The following is a 19,991-nucleotide window of genomic DNA, read 5'->3' on the forward strand; positions in this document are numbered from 1 at the left end:
CCGTGATACTAGTCTTTATAAATAAATTGTTGACCTTTGTATGGGGGCTATGGGCCTGATCATTATGAAAATTAACAGTATCATTTAAATTTATATAAGACAAAGTTTTGCCGATTTTTGTAGAGATACTAGAACATTTATAGGGTTCAAATTAAAAAGTTTTTAAATAATTTTATATTTAGTATGTAATAACATTTGTTACAATATCGGTATTATATTAGGGAAGTCAGAATTTAGTTTATAACATTATATTTTTTTTTTTCTAAAACTACACATTGAAACTTTCACAGAACGTATACTTTTTAAATATTCAAATATTGGAAACATATCACTCATACGCACCATATGGTAATGTAGTTAAAATACAAAGTATGTATATGAAACTATAGCATAACTTAAGGATGTGAAAAAGATATTTTAACGAGGGCATATAATTTATATTGAAATAAAAATAACTTATTAATACTAAATCCGATTCTGATCTCAGAATTACTCCATCATATCGAGTTAACTAAAAAATTTAGAAAAAAATCCTTTATAGACTATAAATGAGACGTGGGTTTTTGTAATCTTTAGGCCACGAAATCCTGATGTGATATAGAAATCCGGATGTAATAAAACATACAATACGAAAGAGCTTTCAAAATGGAATTGAATTAAATTAAATTAAATACATCCATCGGTAACCATGGCAACCATTTTTAGAACGAAGTTTCTCAATTAATAAAAGAGACTACTAACTATTTAAATTGATTTTAAAATTTAAACAAATTAAACAAATGCCATCGACAATAACGTAATTAAAGAAATTAGAAACTTTACCTCATACTTTTAACAGTTTAAGTCCAATTTCATACTCATATAAGGTTATACCCCTAATATTCATACATGCCCTTTAAGTACTCATTTACCATGACAATAATACACCCTTAGAGTACATTTCATTGTAAGTGCAATATTTCCCAGAATTGTTTCAAAGCAAATGTGTATAAAGTGTAACAAATGTTTTTAATTAGTATGTTGGCTTAGTGTTCGTAACATTTAATTAGTTGGGGGACTAAAAATTTAATTTATCGATAAGAAATATATGAAAATACACAATCATGTTAGACTTTGCTAGAAAATAATAAAAAGAAGATTTCCCATTTTGACACTATTAATTGTACTATACCAATTACTTCAGCTAACTGTATGGGAGTTTCTGTATTTTTACAAATATTTATAAAAAAAAGTGACAGGACTGCAAAAATAGCAACAACAATTAATTGGCTATGTTACTCATTAAATTGATGCTATTTTAAGAAGTTAATTAAATTTTATTTAACTTATTTAAAATTTTGTAATATTAACAAATACACTTTAAAAAGAAAAGTAATGATAACTGATGACAAATAATGACAGTTCTGTTCTGCTCTAGTTCTGTTCTGGTTCTGCTCTAGTTCGGTTCTAGTTCTGTTCTAGTTCTGTTCTAGTTCTGTTCTAGTTCTGTTCTAGTTCTGTTCTAGTTCTGTTCTAGTTCTGTTCTAGTTCTGTTCTAGTTCTGTTCTAGTTCTGTTCTAGTTCTGTTCTAGTTCTGTTCTAGTTCTGTTCTAGTTCTGTTCTAGTTCTGTTCTAGTTCTGTTCTAGTTCTGTTCTAGTTCTGTTCTAGTTCTAGTTCTGTTCTAGTTTCTGTTCTAGTTCTGTTCTAGTTCTGTTCTAGTTCTGTTCTAGTTCTGTTCCTAGTTCTGTTCTAGTTCTGTTCTAGTTCTGTTCTAGTTCTGTTCTAGTTCTGTTCTAGTTCTGTTCTAGTTCTTGTTCTAGTTCGTGTTCTAAGTTCGGTTCTAGTTCTGTTCTCAGTTCTGTTCTAGTTCTTGTTCTAGTTTCTGTGTCTATTCTGTTCTAGTTCTGTTCTAGTTTCTGTTCTAGTTCTGTTCTAGTTCTGTTCTAGTTCTGTCTAGTCTGTTCTAGTTCTGTTCTAAGTTCTGTTCTAGTTTCTGTTCTAGTTCTGTTCTAGTTCTGTTCTAGTTCTGTTCTAGTTCGGTTCTAGTTTCTGTGTCTAGTTCTGTTCTAGTTCTGTTCTAGTTCTGTTCTAGTTCTGTTCTAGTTCTGTTCTAGTTCTTCTGTTCTAGTTCTAGTTCTAGTTCTGTTCTAGTGTCTGTTCTAGTTCTGTTCTAGGTTCTGTTCTAGTTCTGTTCTAGTTCTGTTGTCTAGTTCTGTTCTAGTTCTGTTCTAGTTCTGTTCTAGTTCGTTCTAGTTCTGTTCATTCTAGTTCTGTTCTAGTTCTGTTCTAGTTCTGTTCTAGTTCTGTTCTAGTTCTGTTCTAGTTCTGTTCTAGTTCGTTCTAGTTCTGTTCTAGTTCTGTTCTAGTTCTGTTCTAGTTCTGTTCTAGTTCTGTTCTAGTTCTGTTCTAGTTCTGTTCTAGTTCTGTTCTAGTTCTGTTCTAGTTCTGTTCTAGTTCTGTTCTAGTTCTGTTCTAGTTCTGTTCTAGTTCTGTTCTAGTTCTGTTCTAGTTCTGTTCTAGTTCTGTTCTAGTTCTGTTCTAGTTCTGTTCTAGTTCTGTTCTAGTTCTGTTCTGTTCTAGTTCTGTTCTAGTTTCTGTTCTAGTTCTGTTCTAGTTCTGTTCTAGTTCTGTTCTAGTTCTGTTCTAGTTCTGTTCTAGTTCTGTTCTAGTTCTGTTCTAGTTCTGTTCTAGTTCTGTTAGTTCTGTTCTAGTTCTGTTCTAGTTCTGTTCTAGTTCTGTTCTAGTTCTGTTCTAGTTCTGTTCTAGTTCTGTTCTAGTTCTGTTTTCTAGTTCTGTTCTAGTTCTGTTCTAGTTCTGTTTCTAGTTTCGTTCTAGTTTCTGTTCTAGTTCGTTCTAGTTCTTAGTTCTGTTCTAGTTCTGTTCTAGTTCTGTTCTAGTTCTGTTCTAGTTTCTGTTCTAGTTCTGTTCTAGTTCTGTTCTAGTTCTGTTCTAGTTCTGTTTCTAGTTCTGTTCTGTTCGGTTCTAGTTGCTGTTCTAGTTCTGTTCTAGTTGTCTGTCTAGTTTCTGTTCTAGTTCTGTTCTAGTTCTGTTCTAGTTCTGTTCTAGTTCTGTTCTAGTTCTGTTCTAGTTCTGTTCTAGTCTGTTCTCGTTCTGTTCTAGTTCTGTTCTAGTTCTGTTCTAGTTCTGTTCTAGTTCTGTTCTAGTCTGTTCTAGTTCTGTTCTAGTTCTGTTCTAGTTCTGGTCTAGTTTCTGTTCTAGTTCGTTCTAGTTCTGGGGTAGTTCTGTTCTAGTTCTGTTCTAGTTCTGTTCTAGTTCTGTTCTAGTTCTGTTCTGTTCTAGTTCTGTTCTAGTTCTGTTCTAGTTCTGTTCTAGTTCTGTTCTAGTTCTGTTCTAGTTCTGTTCTAGTTCTGTTCTAGTTCTGTTCTAGTTTGTTCTAGTTCTGTTCTAGTTCTGTTCTAGTTCTGTTTCTAGTTCTGTTCTAGTTCTGTTCTAGTTCTGTTCTAGTTTGTTCTAGTTCTGTTCTAGTTCTGTTCTAGTTCTGTTCTAGTTCTGTTCTAGTTCTGTTCTAGTTCTGTTCTAGTTCTGTTCTAGTTCTGTTCTAGTTCTGTCTAGTTCTGTTCTAGTTCTGTTCTAGTTCTGTTCTAGTTCTGTTCTAGTTCTGTTCTAGTTCTGTTCTAGTTCTGTTCTAGTCTGTTCTAGTTCTGTTCTAGTTCTGTTCTAGTTCTGTTCTAGTTCTGTTCTAGTTCTGTTCTAGTTCTGTTCTAGTTCTGTTCTAGTTCTGTTCTAGTTCTGTTCTAGTTCTGTTCTAGTTCTGTTCTAGTTCTGTTCTAGTTCTGTTCTAGTTCTGTTCTAGTTCTGTTCTAGTTCTGTTCTAGTTCTGTTCTAGTTCTGTTCTAGTTCTGTTCTAGTTCTTTCTAGTTCTGTTCTAGTTCTGTTCAGTTCTGTTCAAGTTCTGTTCAAGTTCTGTTCAAGTTCTGTTCTAGTTCTGTTCTAGTTCTGTTCTAGTTCTGTTCTAATTCTGTTCTAGTTCTGTTCTAGTTCTGTTTCTAGTTCTGTTCTAGTTCTGTTCTAGTTCTTGTTCTAGTTGTGTTCTCTCTAGTTCTGTTCTAGTTCTGTTCTAGTTTGTTCTAGTTCTGTTCTAGTTCTGTTCTAGTTCTGTTCTAGTTCTGTTCTAGTTCTGTTCTAGTTCTGTTCAAGTTCTGTTCTTGTTCTGTTCTAGTTCTGTTCTAGTTCTGTTCTAGTTCTGATCTAGTTCTGTTCTAGTTCTGTTCTAGTTATATTCTAGTTCTGTTCTAAATATATTCTAGTTAATGGTATTATTATTCATTATAAATGCGTTTATTTATCTTATATTAACCTTAACAAAACTTAACTAAACAGCTTAATTACTCTTTCTTTCTCGGTCATATTCTATCTTCCTGCTTCAACAATGTAATAATCTTCCTTGATGGTCACTTCAATTTGTCGTCGTATCTGCTGCTTCCTTATATGCTAAATTACATCATGTTGATTATTTGGCATTGTTGTGCTGTCTATGGAATTTACCAAAAATATTCCTTAACAACAACTTGAAACTTACTACAACGATATCATCACATGCATACTGAAATAATTTAAACAACAACTACAATAACAATGAAAATTTTATCGTGTTATCAACAACAATCACTTTAAATATCCATGTTTACTACTTGCTGGCTTTTTAAATTGCTTCTACAACTTAAATAACTTTTCGTTGCATTCGTGTGTTTGTATATCTTGGCATATGGTGTTTTTTCATTGTTGCAACGTAAAGGATTTGATGCTGCAAAACACTGGCTGGCTGTTAGTTCGATACTTTTAATAATTGGTGCTGCAAGTGTAGCTGTTCCATTGGCGTTACGTGTAGCAGCAAGTAAGTAAATCAATTATTTTAGTCTTTTATTTTTTCTCTTTCTTGCTATTGCCCAGTTTCCATTTGAGGTGTAATGTACAGGCATCAGCAAAAAAAAAAAGACATTCAATGTGTCATGTTCAATAACTATGAATTTTTTTTTTAGCTTTCTATGCATCTTGGAGTTGTTGCACAGTTTACATTGCGTGGCTTTAATTTGTTTTTTTTTTTTTTTTTTCATTTTACGTTTACAGTGCTTCTGTATATGTATAATGTTACAAACACTTCAACTTACAAACACTTCATAAAGTATTTGAGTTGAGAAAAAAAGCTCTTACCAAAGTAATGAAGAATATTTCCTATATAGCAGAGCAAGTTTTTCAGACTGTTTACTCCTCAATTTATGTAAGATTGAGTTTTATAAAAAGTTGACAGAATATCAAAATTTAGATTTTTTGATTTCTTTAATATGAATACATACATATGGTATTTACATAACACAATTATCATTATTATGTTTTGTATTGATACAATACCAGGATTTTACGAAGTCATGAAACAAACGATCTTTAAATTTTTTCAAAAATTTAAAAAAAAAATTAAACAACAACATACATATCCAACCTTAAACTCTTCATAATTTTGTCGTATAAAACATATTTTTTTTAATGTTATAAAAACATTATTCAACTGTTTTTGAAATCTGTTCATAATTCTTTTAAATTTTTCTCTTTTTAATCTCCCATTTTTTCCATTTGCTTTTATTTTCTTCTTAATAGGTGCTCCATTTGAAGAACGTTTACGTGTTGCCCTACAACTGTTGGATCAAGTGCCTTTAATTGATGGGCATAACGATTTACCCTGGAATATACGAAAGTTCCTGCACAATAAACTCAATGACTTTAAGTAAGTGCACTTTTCAAGTACTTGTACAGTTGTAAGTTTATTGATTGATTACATAGAGTATATGTACTTGTGTAAGTTTATAAAAGAAATACAGAGTAGTATTTTTACTTTGAGTCTTGTAGCACATTTCGTTTTAACATTTTTTTCAACTTCATACTAGTTAGTAATTAGTCTTATATTTTTTTTCTAAAAATGTTTTGTTTTATAAAGTAAATGTTACTTACTATTTTTTCATTTACTTGCAGCTTTAATGAAGATCTCAGAGACGTTATGCCTTGGAAAAGAAGTCATTGGAGTCATACAGATTTAACACGACTGAAAAAGGGGAGAATATCAGCACAGGTAAGTCAATTTAGAAAAGCCTTTTATAAGAAAATATTAAGTAATAATAAAAAGTAAGAACCGTGTCCCGTATATGGAATGCTCCCCTATAAACATTAAGTTGATATTTGGAATACGGCTTAAGATAATTATGGACACATCCCTTTCGAATTAACAAAATATTAATTTTTAAAAACATATCAATTTCGATTCGTAAAACACTTATTTGCTTCGTACGTATGCCAGTAATAAGCCTTTAAGCAATTTTCTGAAGGGAGCCTTATATTCTAGTTCAGCTCTAGTTCAGTTCTAGTTCAGTTCTAGTTCAGTTCTAGTTCAGTTCTAGTTCAGTTCTAGTTCAGTTCTAGTTCAGTTCTAGTTCAGTTCTAGTTCAGTTCTAGTTCAGTTCTAGTTCAGTTCTAGTTCAGTTCTAGTTCAGTTCTAGTTCAGTTCTAGTTCAGTTCTAGTTCAGTTCTAGTAGTTCAGTTCTAGTTCAGTTCTAGTTCAGTTCTAGTTCAGTTCTAGTTCAGTTCTAGTTCAGTTCTAGTTCAGTTCTAGTTCAGTTCTAGTTCAGTTCTAGTTCAGTTCTAGTTCAGTTCTAGTTCAGTTCTAGTTCAGTTCTAGTTCAGTTCTAGTTCAGTTCTAGTTCAGTTCTAGTCAGTTCTAGTTCAGTTCTAGTTCAGTTCTAGTTCAGTTCTAGTTCAGTTCTAGTTCAGTTCTAGTTCAGTTCTAGTTCAGTTCTAGTTCAGTTCTAGTTCAGTTCTAGTTCAGTTTCTAGTTCAGTTTCTAGTTCAGTTCTAGTTCAGTTCTAGTTCAGTTCTAGTTCAGTTCAGTTCAGTTTCTAGTTCAGTTCTAGTTCAGTTCTAGTTCAGTTCTAGTTCAGTTCTAGTTCAGTTCTAGTTCAGTTCTAGTTCAGTTCTAGTTCAGTTCTAGTTCAGTTCTAGTTCAGTTCTAGTTCAGTTCTAGTTCAGTTCTAGTTCAGTTCTAGTTCAGTTCTAGTTCAGTTCTAGTTCAGTTCTAGTTCAGTTCTAGTTCAGTTCTAGTTCAGTTCTAGTTCAGTTCTAGTTCAGTTCTAGTTCAGTTCTAGTTCAGTTCTAGTTCAGTTCTAGTTCAGTTCTAGTTCAGTTCTAGTTCAGTTCTAGTTCAGTTCTAGTTCAGTTCTAGTTCAGTTCTAGTTCAGTTCTAGTTCAGTTCTAGTTCAGTTCTAGTTCAGTTCTAGTTCAGTTCTAGTTCAGTTCTAGTTCAGTTCTAGTTCAGTTCTAGTTCATTCTAGTTTCAGTTCTAGTTCAGTTCTAGTTCAGTTCTAGTTCAGTTCTAGTTCAGTTCTAGTTCAGTTCTAGTTCAGTTCTAGTTCAGTTCTAGTTCAGTTCTAGTTCAGTTCTAGTTCAGTTCTAGTTCAGTTCTAGTTCAGTTCTAGTTCAGTTCTAGTTCAGTTCTAGTTCAGTTCTAGTTCAGTTCTTAGTTCAGTTCTAGTTCAGTTCTAGTTCAGTTCTAGTTCAGTTCTAGTTCAGTTCTAGTTCAGTTCTAGTTCAGTTCTAGTTCAGTTCAAGTTCAGTTCAGTTCAGTTCTAGTTCAGTTCTAGTTCAGTTCTAGTTCAGTTCTAGTTCTGTTAGTTCAGTTCAGTTCTAGTTCAGTTCTAGTTCAGTTCTAGTTCAGTTCTAGTTCAGTTCTAGTCAGTTCTAGTTCAGTTCTAGTTCAGTTCTAGCTCAGTTCTAGCTCAGTTCTAGCTCAGTTCTAGTTCAGTTCTAGTTCAGTTCTAGTTCAGTTCTAGTTCAGTTCTAGTTCAGTTCTAGTTCAGTTCTAGTTCAGTTCTAGTTCAGTTCTAGTTCAGTTCTAGTTCGTTCAGTTCTAGTTCAGTTCTAGTTCAGTTCTAGTTCAGTTCTAGTTCAGTTCTAGTTCAGTTCTAGTTCATTTCTAGTTCATTTCTAGTTCATTCTAGTTCATTCTATTCTTCTAGTTCAGTTCTAGTTCAGTTCTAGTTCAGTTAGTTCAGTTCTAGTTCAGTTCTAGTTCAGTTCTAGTTCAGTTCTAGTTCAGTTCTAGTTCAGTTCTAGTTCAGTTTCTAGTTCAGTTCTAGTTCAGTTCTAGTTCAGTTCTAGTTCAGTTCTAGTTCAGTTCTAGTTCAGTTCTAGTTCAGTTCTAGTTCAGTTCTAGTTCAGTTCTAGTTCAGTTCTAGTTCAGTTCTAGTTCTAGTTCTAGTTCAGTTCTAGTTCAGTTCTAGTTCAGTTCTAGTTCAGTTCTAGTTCATTCTAGTTCAGTTCTAGTTCAGTTCTAGTTCAGTTCTAGTTCAGTTCTAGTTCAGTTCTAGTTCAGTTCTAGTTCAGTTCTAGTTCAGTTCTAGTTCAGTTCTAGTTCAGTTCTAGTTCAGTCTAGTTCAGTTCTAGTTCAGTTCTAGTTCAGTTCTAGTTCAGTTCTAGTTCAGTTCTAGTTCAGTTCTAGTTCAGTTCTAGTTCAGTTTAGTTCAGTTCTAGTTCAGTTCTAGTTCAGTTCTAGTTCAGTTCTAGTTCTAGTTCAGTTCTAGTTCAGTTCTAGTTCAGTTCTAGTTCAGTTCTAGTTCAGTTCTAGTTCAGTTCTAGTTCAGTTCTAGTTCAGTTCTAGTTCAGTTCTAGTTCAGTTCTAGTTCAGTTCTAGTTCAGTTCTAGTTCAGTTCTAGTTCAGTTCTAGTTCAGTTCTAGTTCAGTTCAGTTCAGTTCTAGTTCAGTTCTAGTTCAGTTCTAGTTCAGTTCTAGTTCAGTTCTAGTTCAGTTCTAGTTCAGTTCTAGTTCAGTTCTAGTTCAGTTCTAGTTCAGTTCTAGTTCAGTTCTAGTTCAGTTCTAGTTCAGTTCTAGTTCAGTTCTAGTTCAGTTCTAGTTCAGTTCTAGTTCAGTTCTAGTTCAGTTCTATAATATTAAATATTATAATTATATAACTAATAAAAACTAATATAATATTTATTGCAAAAATAAGCTTAAAATTTGTTTACTGATTTCAGTTTTGAAATTAAAACAGAAGTAGATTATTCCATGTTTGCCAATATAGTCAATTTAGGTAATCAAATTTATTTTGTGACTTTAATTTTTAATAAAACTTGCAGTAGTTTATAATCTAGAAGCCCTTTGTCTGACAATAAAACAACTAAGCTACAACGTGACTGTGGTTTAAAGGAAGAATTAGAAAAGCTAAATGAATTAAAGCTAAGTCGAAAGAATAATATTGATACAGTAAAGTGTTTCAAAGTTAATACACAGAAAAAAACTATAGGCAAGAAAAAGTGCTGCAAGTGATATCGTTTTGTTGAAAGCAAAGAAAAACATATGTACAAAAAAAACTTTTTGAAACCAAAAGAGTATGAAGTCACACAATTTGCTGCTTACACTATTCGCATACACAAAAAATTCTATAAATATCACGGTGTATGTTAACAATGACCAAACATTTTGAAATGTTTTTTTTTTTTTTTTTTTTTTTTGTGAAACAGCCATTCGAATGGAATATGTGAACATGCACGAATAAGTTGTCGCCACAAAATGTTTCACACCAAACATGTACATGACTTGATTTCTACCCTTGTTTAAGGTTTTTTGCTTTTGTTTCTTTTTTTTTAGCGCTAACAAAACTCGATTTAAAAGTATAAAAAAAATAAACGTATAAACGTATCTTATTCCTTTTGCACCACACCATTTGCTAGTGCATTTCAGAAATTTCCAATTGCATTTCAAAATAAGTGAGAGTCAATCCTTGAGCATAGTATGTAAGAATAATTTTATAAAATTTCAATTTTTTTAATTTTTCCCGATTCTACCATTACTTTAGCAATAACAAAACAAAACACAATGATAAGTAATGTTGCTTTTTTGTCAAATATGAAAAAATTTGTTGATGAAATTTTCAGAGTTGTCTCGGATTTTTGCTCATATCTCCGTTATTTATGGACGGATTTCTGCTTATTTAAATAAGAAACTTCTCGCAATCGTGTCAAACTGATTTGGATCCCGAAAATAACTGGGGTCTTCAGAAAATTAATTTCAACAAAACTGACAGATAGAAGGACATGGCTTAATCGAATCCGCTATCTACAAAGATCCAGAATATATATACTTAATATTATATGTACATACTCTTCTCACGAAGTGTAGGGTATAAGTAATTACAAAAAATATTTTTAAAACTTTCCACAAAAGCACAATTTGAAATTGTGTAATATTACTTTCTGAACTTACATATATAGAGAAACTGCTATTGGAAATAAGGAATTCTGTTAACCATGTTCAAAAGAATGTTTAAATAAAACAACGATGCAGCCGATAAATTGTATTTGTATGGAAGGATAAACTGTAACAATGGATTGCAATGAAAGCCAATGGATTGCATTTTGAATAAAATATATAACAGACCTGACAAAGAAGTAGATCATGAAAGAAAAATCCCCTTTATATGCATAAATATATAAATTTAACAAAGTTTTAACATAATTTTAAAAACTTTTTATTTATAAACATTTGAATTTTACACATCTGCAAACAAATCCCAGATTTAAGTACACAATTTATATTGTACTATTTCCCTTTTCATTTCAAAGCATGAACACATAGCAGTTGCAATAAAATCACTTGAAAGCAATAAATAGAAGAAAACATCTTGTTAAAACATTGTTGAAATTTATCTTGTAACAAATTTGGAATAGAATGCTATAACAAAAAACTAACAAAAATATTTCTAAATGCATAACTACAAGTTCAAGGTGCTGAAAGGCAAAAGGAAATATGTTCAAACATATTTTGGTAACCAAAAACAAAAAATAGAAAAAAAAAACAACAAGAACTTAACAAAATACAAAATTTATCAATTATATAATAAAATATAAATAAATTTCTATTAATTTCCAAAATCACTAACTAATTATATTTATTGTTTCATCAATCTGTTGACAGCATTTGTTGTGTTCTACTAATTAGTTTCAAATAGTTATATTTGACTTTGTTATTAAGGTTGTGTCTTCATATGTTCAACAATTACTTTGTGTGTATGTGTATGTTGCAATGAATCTGTATACCAGCATCATCGTCCTTGTCACTTAAAATGTTGCCTTGGAGATAAGGTGTTTTTGAACTTTAATGATATAATAATTTTATTTCTTGTAACCAACCATTCATTCGTTTTGTATACATGGAAACTCCCCAGCTACTGCAGACCTCCTCCCCGGCAACTATACGATAAAAATAAAACTAAAAACTTTGTTGATGGTTTGCCATCAGCTTAGAGTTTGTGTAATCTTGCTACAACAAAGGGTGGTCAGATTTCTAGTTCTAGTTATGTTCTAGTTCTGTTCTAGTTCTGTTCTAGTTCTGTTCTAGTTCTGTTCTAGTTCTGTTCTAGTTCTGTTCTAGTTCTGTTCTAGTTCTGTTCTAGTTCTGTTCTAGTTCTGTTCTAGTTCTGTTCTAGTTCTGTTCTAGTTCTGTTCTAGTTCTGTTCTAGTTCTGTTCTAGTTCTGTTCTAGTTCTGTTCTAGTTCTGTTCTAGTTCTGTTCTAGTTCTGTTCTAGTTCTAGTTCTGTTCTAGTTCTGTTCTAGTTCTGTTCTAGTTCTGTTCTCGTTCTGTTCTAGTTCTGTTCTAGTTCTGTTCTAGTTCTGTTCTAGTTCTGTTCTAGTTCTGTTCTAGTTCTGTTCTAGTTCTGTTCTAGTTCTGTTCTAGTTCTGTTCTAGTTCTGTTCTAGTTCTGTTCTAGTTCTGTTCTAGTTCTGTTCTAGTTCTGTTCTAGTTCTGTTCTAGTTCTGTTCTAGTTCTGTTCTAGTTTCTGTTCTAGTTCTGTTCTAGTTCTGTTCTAGTTCTGTTCTAGTTCTGTTCTAGTTCTGTTCTAGGTCTTTCTAGTTTGTTCTAGTTCTGTTCTAGTTCTGTTCTAGTTCTGTTCTAGTTCTGTTCTAGTTCTGTTCTAGTTCTGTTCTAGTTCTGTTCTAGTTCTGTTCAGTTCTAGTTCTTATTCTGTTCTAGTTTCTGTTCTAGTTCTGTTCTAGTTCTGTTCTAGTTCTGTTCTAGTTCTGTTCTAGTTCTGTGCTAGTTCTGTTCTAGTTCTGTTCTAGTTCTGTTCTAGTTCTGTTCTAGTTCTGTTCTAGTTCTGTTCTAGTTCTGTTCTAGTTTCTGTTCTAGGTTCTGTTCTAGTTCTGTTCTAGTTCTGTTCTAGTTCTGTTCTAGTTCTGTTCTAGTTCTGTTCTAGTTATGTTCTAGTTCGTATTCTAGTTCTGTTCTAAGTTCTGTTCTAGTTCTGTTCTAGTTATGTTCTAGTATGTCTAGTTATGTTCTAGTTATGTTCTAGTTATGTTCAAGTTATGTTCTAGTTCTGGTCTAATTATCTGTTACTATTTGACTACTACTTTACTACTACCATTTAGCTTAGTTGTTGTTCAAGATCGCAACGTTTTGACAAATTACAAACATTGCATTTTTTATTGTAAGTAATAAATATCAACAATTTATAAACTTTTTCCATTTTCTTTTTGGTCACTCAAATTTTCACATTTCTAGTTTAATAGCGAACAATTTCATTCATCCTTTATAGCGCATTTAAAAACATTAAACATCTAATATATTTTCATCATTACTAAAGTGTAAGACTAAAACTAACATAACACTGTTGCTGAGAACTGGCTATTTTCCACTTGCTCTCTCTGTAGTCTTTTGTTGCTTTTATAGTTGGTATAGTTACGGTAACCATGTTTGTTTGAATTAATGTTTGAATTTTGTATAAAAATAAATCCTCTCAATTACCTCTATGTAGCAACACACACAGCTACTGGTGGCAGTAAGTTTTATATTTAATGTTGGCATAAACACTCTAACGTAGTTTGTTGCATTACTGGGAATTATGTATTCTGGTTGTACATATTTACTAGTGTACATGACTTTAGGGAAAGTAATTGGTAGAAAAAGAAATATACACATAGTTCTAGTAAAAGATGTAGAAGAAACGAAATAAGCTGAAGAAAACTCTTGTATAATTGCTACAAAATTTAATTATTTTGTGGCAAATAATTAAGAATCCAAGAAAATGTTTTCATTTAGTTTAATTTTTCATTTATTTTTATATTATTGTTTGTTTGCTTTAAACTTTTATGTGGATATTTAAAGATAAATGACTAAATGTGGGTAAGAGAAGTATAGTTTCTTATTTCATTTTTGAGCAACTTTTTAACATTTTAGATAAATGTATAGGGAGTCGAAATAAAACTGACAAAATTTATTTTCAGCTTTCAGGTTCCACATTTTATTAAAAAGTAAATTTTACCAGTTTCAAACTCTTCTTAACTACAAGTAAACTCATACCAATTTCAATAAATAATCACATATTTAAAGGGAATTCATTTCCCCTGAACAGAAGGAAATAAAACGGATTTCGTATTCCTATCGCTTCTCTAATCCATACTTAATAAAAAATACACTTTGTATGTATAAGCGAGCACGAATCAGTTTACAACTTTTACAATTTAACAAGAGCTATTTTGTTTAGCGTATTCTTTCTGGTACTTTTATAATTTAATTTACAACGATTTCGTTAAAATTCACTAGTTATACCCACCATCAAAAAAGATGGGGGATAGATTGATTTTGTCATTCCGTTTATAACACATCGAAATATTAATCATAGACCCACAAAAGTATATATATTCTGGGTCCTCATTAAATTCTAAGACGATCTAGCCATGTCTGTCCCTCTGTCCGTCCGTCTATCTGTCTGTTAAAAGCACGATAGAGTCCGAATGGAAAGAGCTAGAGGCTTGAAATTTCACATGAATATTTCTTATAGGTAAGGTTTGCTTGGTATTGAAAATGGGCAATATCGGTCCACGTTTTCGGATAGCCCCCATACCAGTGGACCCTTCAGAAAATTACTTTAACGCTAATAACTGGCCTAAAAATACGAGTATATAGATGAAATTCGACATAAGTAAGTTTCTTTCGACTCAAACGAGGTTTGATGGTGGGTATATAAGATTCGGCATAGCCGAATATAACACTCTTACTTGTGTTACTTTTGATTTTTTTCTTTGCGTTTTTATATTTCTTCAGCAATCTTTAGTTGCTTGCACTTAAAATTTTATATACTTTATTGTTTTGTTGCCATACACTCGTAAATGTGAAAATTGTATAAAAAAAGTAAATAACTTTTCACTTAAATAGTGGTGGGTGTTGGTACGGATTTGTTTTTATTTGTTAATGTGGCCCATTATGGTAAATAGTGAATTAAGCTGTTTGTCCCACAACTGTCGGTTTAATTTGACTTGCTTTTTGCTGCTGCTCTTGTCAGTTTTGTTAACATTGTAAATGTGGCGTTGCAATATTATACTTGTTACCACTTTTTTGAAATATGTAGTGTATTGCATTTAAATTTATTACTTTAAAACTCTCGGCATATTACTACTCTAATGCATTTATTAAGGTTGAGGTGTTCATAGATTTGCTTAGTATTATATTTTCTTAGTTACTTTAGAGCTTATTTAATGCTTAGTGAAAACTAATTATGAATTTATAATTAAACTTTTAATTGCAATGGGATTTTCTTAAACGATATTACAATTTATATAAATGGAAGATAAATTAGGTAATTGAATTTAAAAATATTTTTAATTAAACTCATATCAATGCATTCATTACTACACTTTTGTTCTAGTTCTGTTCTAGTTCTGTTCTAGTTCTGTTCTAGTTCTGTTCTAGTTCTGTTCTGTTTATAGTTGTTCTAGTTCTGTTATAGTTCTGTTCTAGTTCTGTTCTAGTTCTGTTCTAGTTCTGTTCTAGTTCTGTTCTAGTTCTGTTCTAGTTTGTTCTAGTTTGTTTCTATGTTCTGTTCTAGTTCTGTTCTAGTTCTGTTCTAGTTCTGTTCTAGTTCTGTCTAGTTCTGTTCTAGTTCTGTCTGTTCTAGTTCTGTTCTAGTTCTGTTCTAGTTCTGTTCTAGTTCTGTTCTAGTTCTGTTCTAGTTCTGTTCTAGTTCTGTTCTAGTTCTGTTCTAGTTCTGTTCTAGTTCTGTTCAGTTTTCTGTTCTAGTTCTGTTCTAGTTCTGTCTAGTTCTGTTCTAGTTCTGTTCTAGTTCTGTTCTAGTTCTTTCTAGTTCTGTTCTAGTTCTGTTCTAGTTCTGTTCTAGTTCTGTTCTAGTTCTGTTCTAGTTCTGTTCTAGTCTGTTCTAGTTCTGTTCTAGTTCTGTTCTAGTTCTGTTCTAGTTCTGTTCTAGTTCTGTTCTAGTTCTGTTTTCTAGTTCTGTTCTAGTTCTGTTCTAGTTCTGTTCTAGTTCTGTTCTAGTTCTGTTCTAGTTCTGTCTAGTTCTGTTCTTAGTTCTGTTCTAGTTCTGTTCTAGTTCTGTTCTAGTTCTGTTCTAGTTCTGTTCTAGTTCTGTTCTAGTTCTGTTCTAGTTCTGTTCTAGTTCTGTTCTAGTTCTGTTCTAGTTCTGTTCTAGTTCTGTTCTTGTTCTGTTCTAGTTCTGTTCTAGTTCTGTTCTAGTTCTGTTCTAGTTCTGTTCTAGTTCTGTTCTAGTTCTGTTCTAGTTCTGTTCTAGTTCTGTTCTAGTTCTGTTCTAGTTCTGTTCTAGTTCTGTTCTAGTTCTGTTCTAGTTCTGTTCTAGTTCTGTTCTAGTTCTGTTCTAGTTCTGTTCTAGTTCTGTTCTAGTTCTGTTCTAGTTCTGTTCTAGTTCTGTTCTAGTTCTGTTCTAGTTATGTTCTAGTTCTGTTCTAGTTATGTTCTAGTTCTGTTCTAGTTATGTTCTAGTTATGTTCTAGTTCTGTTCTAGTTCTGTTCTAGTTCTGTTCTAGTTCTGTTCTAGTTCTGTTTCTAGTTCTGTTCTAGTTCTGTTCTAGTTCTGTTCTAGTTCTGTTCTAGTTCTGTTCTAGTTCTGTTCTAGTTCTGTTCTAGTTCTGTTCTAGTTCTGTTCTAGTTCTGTTCTAGTTCTGTTCTAGTTCTGTTCTAGTTCTGTTCTAGTTCTGTTCTAGTTCTGTTCTAGTTCTGTTCTAGTTCTGTTCTAGTTCTGTTCTAGTTATGTTCTAGTTATGTTCTAGTTATGTTCTAGTTATGTTCTAGTTCTGTTCTAGTTATGTTCTAGTTCTGTTCTAGTTCTGTTCTAGTTCTGTTCTAGTTCTGTTCTAGTTCTAGTTCTGTTCTAGTTCTGTTCTAGTTCTGTTCTAGTTCTGTTCTTGTTCTGTTCTAGTTCTGTTCTAGTTCTGTTCTAGTTCTATTCTAGTTCTATTTTAGTTCTGTTCTAGTTCTGTTCTAGTTCTGTTCTAGTTCTGTTCTAGTTCTGTTTTAGTTCTGTTCTAGTTCTGTTCTAGTTCGGTTCTAGTTCTGTTCTAGTTCTAGTTAAATTATTTTGAAGCAAAATAACACTGGAATTTTAATTTTTTCGTTTATATTGTTTTAAATCTAAGCACAACCCCTTGCTAAATATTTTTCTTAGAATTAAACTTTTTAATTCTTTTCAATTTATATAAAAAAATATAAAGCTCAATTTTTTACTCTGCAAATATGCAAAAATTAAAAGAAAATAATAATACACAGAAAGAGGAGAGAACAGAAGAAAAAAGTTTATGAAACTTTTCATAAAAATAATTTGTGAATGTCGAAAACAACGGAAAACTTTATTTAAACTTCATTTGCATAGTTGGGAAAATATAACGCACTCACACAAACAAAATGTAAAATAAAACAATACAACATACACACAGAAATACAAATAAAAACAATAATACCCAGCAAAATGTCATGTACCTTGTATACGAATTTAAATAAATTCAACAAACTGAGAGAACAACACAAAAAATGAACAGAAACAACAAGAAAAAAATTAAGTCAAAAGGCACAAAACTACAAGAGTATTGCATTTTATACTCAAACATGGAAAAGTTTTTACTCACACACTAAAACGGCGTAGAGTAACGGTTCTCACACAGGAAGAAAAACCGGTACAAAAGTACATACAATACAGCGTTGGTCTTAAGGCTATGTGCATTTGTTAGATAGGTTATTAGAATGTACAAGTTACAGTAGTCAACTGTTTTGTACTTTTTCCTGTAGTCATTGTTAGTGGAGAATTACACGCAGTCACAAACATAAACGAAGTAAATTCTAAGTTATGTCAGTTTTTTTCTACTTCAACACACACAAACTTATTTCAATACTAATATACATATGTATGTAGTTGTATAGTCACTAAACTGCGGTTAGCATTCAAACAACACTAACTCACAAGGTGTACAGTTCCGGAAATGCAAATATCGAGGAAAAATTCAAATGTTACATTGTTTCATGACATGCAACAAACTTTTGCTACGAAACAAAGTACTCGTTTTAGAATTTTACAAGTGATGTAAAAACAGTGTCGTCTTAGGCAATTTTTTTTGATTTAGGAAAAGTTTTGGGAATAAGAAAAATTTTAATTAAAATTTCTTTATAAAAAGTTAAAGTAGTCAACCGTACTCACTTGTCTTATATAAATACATTTGGTAAAAAAGGTTGTCGAGTTAAGAATTGTGGCTTTATCAAGTTATCGCTCGGTTTATAGATAATATAAACATCTAAAAGTTTATCCAATATTAGGAAATAGTATTTTGTATATAAGCACTGAAAACATATACTGCGTATAAAATATATTTAGTTAATTCTAAGAACAACACAACAGATTAATCGGTCTTAAAAATACATAAAGTAAACTTCGCTATTATTGAAAATACATAAAGTTGAACTGAACTAGAACTAACTAGAACTGAACTAGAAATAAACTAGAACTGAACTAGAACTGAACTAGAACTGAACTAGAACTGAACTAGAACTGAACTAGAACTGAACTAGAACTGAACTAGACTAACTAGAACTAACAGAACTGAACTAAGAACTGAACTAGACTGAACTAGAACTGAACTAGAACTGAACTAGAACTGAACTAGAACTGAACTAGAACTGAACTAGAACTGAACTAGAAATGAACTAGAACTGAACTAGAACTGAACTAGAACTGAACTAGAACTGAACCAGAACTGAACTAGAACTGAACTAGAACTGAACTAGAACTGAACTAGAACTGAACTAGAACTGAACTAGAACTGAACTAGAACTGAACTAGAACTGAACTAGAGCTGAACTAGAACTGAACTAGAACTGAAGCTAGAACTGAAGTAGAACTGAAACTAGAACTGAACTAGAACTGAACTAGAACTGAACTAGAACTGAACTAGAACTGAACTAGAACTTGAACAGAACTGAACTAGAACTGAACTAGAACTGAACTAGAACTGAACTAGAACGAAATCGAACTGAACTAGAACTGAACTAGAACTGAAACTAGAACTGACTAGAACTAGAACTGAACTAGTAAACTGAACTAGAAGAACTAGGAAACTGAACTAGAACTGAACTAGACCTGAACTAGAACTGAACTAGAACGAACTAAGCTGAACTAGAAGACCTAGAACTGAACTAGAACTAACTGACTGAACTAGAACGAACTAGAACTGAACTAGAACTGGAACTAGAACTTGAACTAGAACGAACTAGAACTGAACTAGACTGAACTAGAACGGTACTAGAACTGAACTAGAACTGAAACTAGAACTGAACTAGAAAGCTCGAACTAGAACTGCTGATGAATAGAACTGAACTAGAACTGAACTAGAATGAAAATAGAACTAGAACTGAACTAGAACTGAACTAGAACTGAACTAGAACTGAAACTAGAACTGAACTAGAACTGGACTAGAACTGAACTAGAACACTGAAACTAGAACTGAACTAGAACTGAACTAGAACTGAACTAGAACTGAACTAGAACTGAACTAGAACTGAACTAGAACTGAACTAGAACTGAACTAGAACTGAACTAGAACTGAACTAGAACTGAACTAGAACTGAACTAGAACTGAACTAGAACTGAACTAGAACTGAACTAGAACTGAACTAGAACTGAACTAGAACTGAACTAGAACTGAACTAGAACTGAACTAGAACTGAACTAGAACTGAACTAGAACTGAACTAGAACTGAACTAGAACTGAACTAGAACTGAACTAGAACTGAACTAGAACTGAACTAGAACTGAACTAGAACTGAACTAGAACTGAACTAGAACTGAACTAGAACTGAACTAGAACTGAACTAGAACTGAACTAGAACTGAACTAGAACTGAACTAGAACTGAACTAGAAACTGAACTAGAACTGAACTAGAACTGAACTAGAACTGAACTAGAACTGAACTAGAACTGAACTAGAACTGAACTAGAACTGAACTAGAACTGAACTAGAACTGAACTAGAACTGAACTAGAACTGAACTAGAACTGAACTAGAACTGAACTAGAACTGAACTAGAACTGAACTAGAACTGAACTAGAACTGAACTAGAACTGAACTAGAACTGAACTAGAACTGAACTAGAACTGAACTAGAACTGAACTAGAACTGAACTAGAACTGAACTAGAACTGAACTAGAACTGAACTAGAACTGAACTAGAACTGAACTAGAACTGAACTAGAACTGAACTAGAACTGAACTAGAACTGAACTAGAACTGAACTAGAACTGAACTAGAACTGAACTAGAACTGAACTAGAACTGAACTAGAACTGAACTAGAACTGAACTAGAACTGAACTAGAACTGAACTAGAACTGAACTAGAACTGAACTAGAACTGAACTAGAACTGAACTAGAACTGAACTAGAACTGAACTAGAACTGAACTAGAACTGAACTAGAACTGAACTAGAACTGAACTAGAACTGAACTAGAACTGAACTAGAACTGAACTAGAACTGAACTAGAACTGAACTAGAACTGAACTAGAACTGAACTAGAACTGAACTAGAACTGAACTAGAACTGAACTAGACTGAACTAGAACTGAACTAGAACTGAACTAGAACTGAACTAGAACTGAACTAGAACTGAACTAGAACTGAACTAGAACTGAACTAGAACTGAACTAGAACTGAACTAGAACTGAACTAGAAC

The 19,991-nt window shown here is 32.2% G+C and overlaps 1 protein-coding gene across 1 annotated transcript in view; it reads left to right on the top strand.

The window, feature by feature from the left end:
• The window catches only part of LOC119603930 (putative uncharacterized protein DDB_G0277255), a 284,661-nt gene that overhangs the window by 124,486 nt on the left and 140,184 nt on the right, over positions 1 to 19,991 (top strand). Inside the window, 3 exon segments of the mRNA XM_037956229.1 lie at positions 4,737 to 4,835; positions 5,594 to 5,720; positions 5,966 to 6,062. Coding sequence (XP_037812157.1) covers positions 4,737 to 4,835; positions 5,594 to 5,720; positions 5,966 to 6,062 — 323 coding nt within the window.

The sequence above is a fragment of the Lucilia sericata genome, unplaced genomic scaffold (assembly GCF_015586225.1).
Source record: "Lucilia sericata isolate MDLA Ls3-8-SP2 unplaced genomic scaffold, ASM1558622v1 Contig000347F_arrow, whole genome shotgun sequence".
Lineage (NCBI taxonomy): Eukaryota > Metazoa > Arthropoda > Insecta > Diptera > Calliphoridae > Lucilia > Lucilia sericata.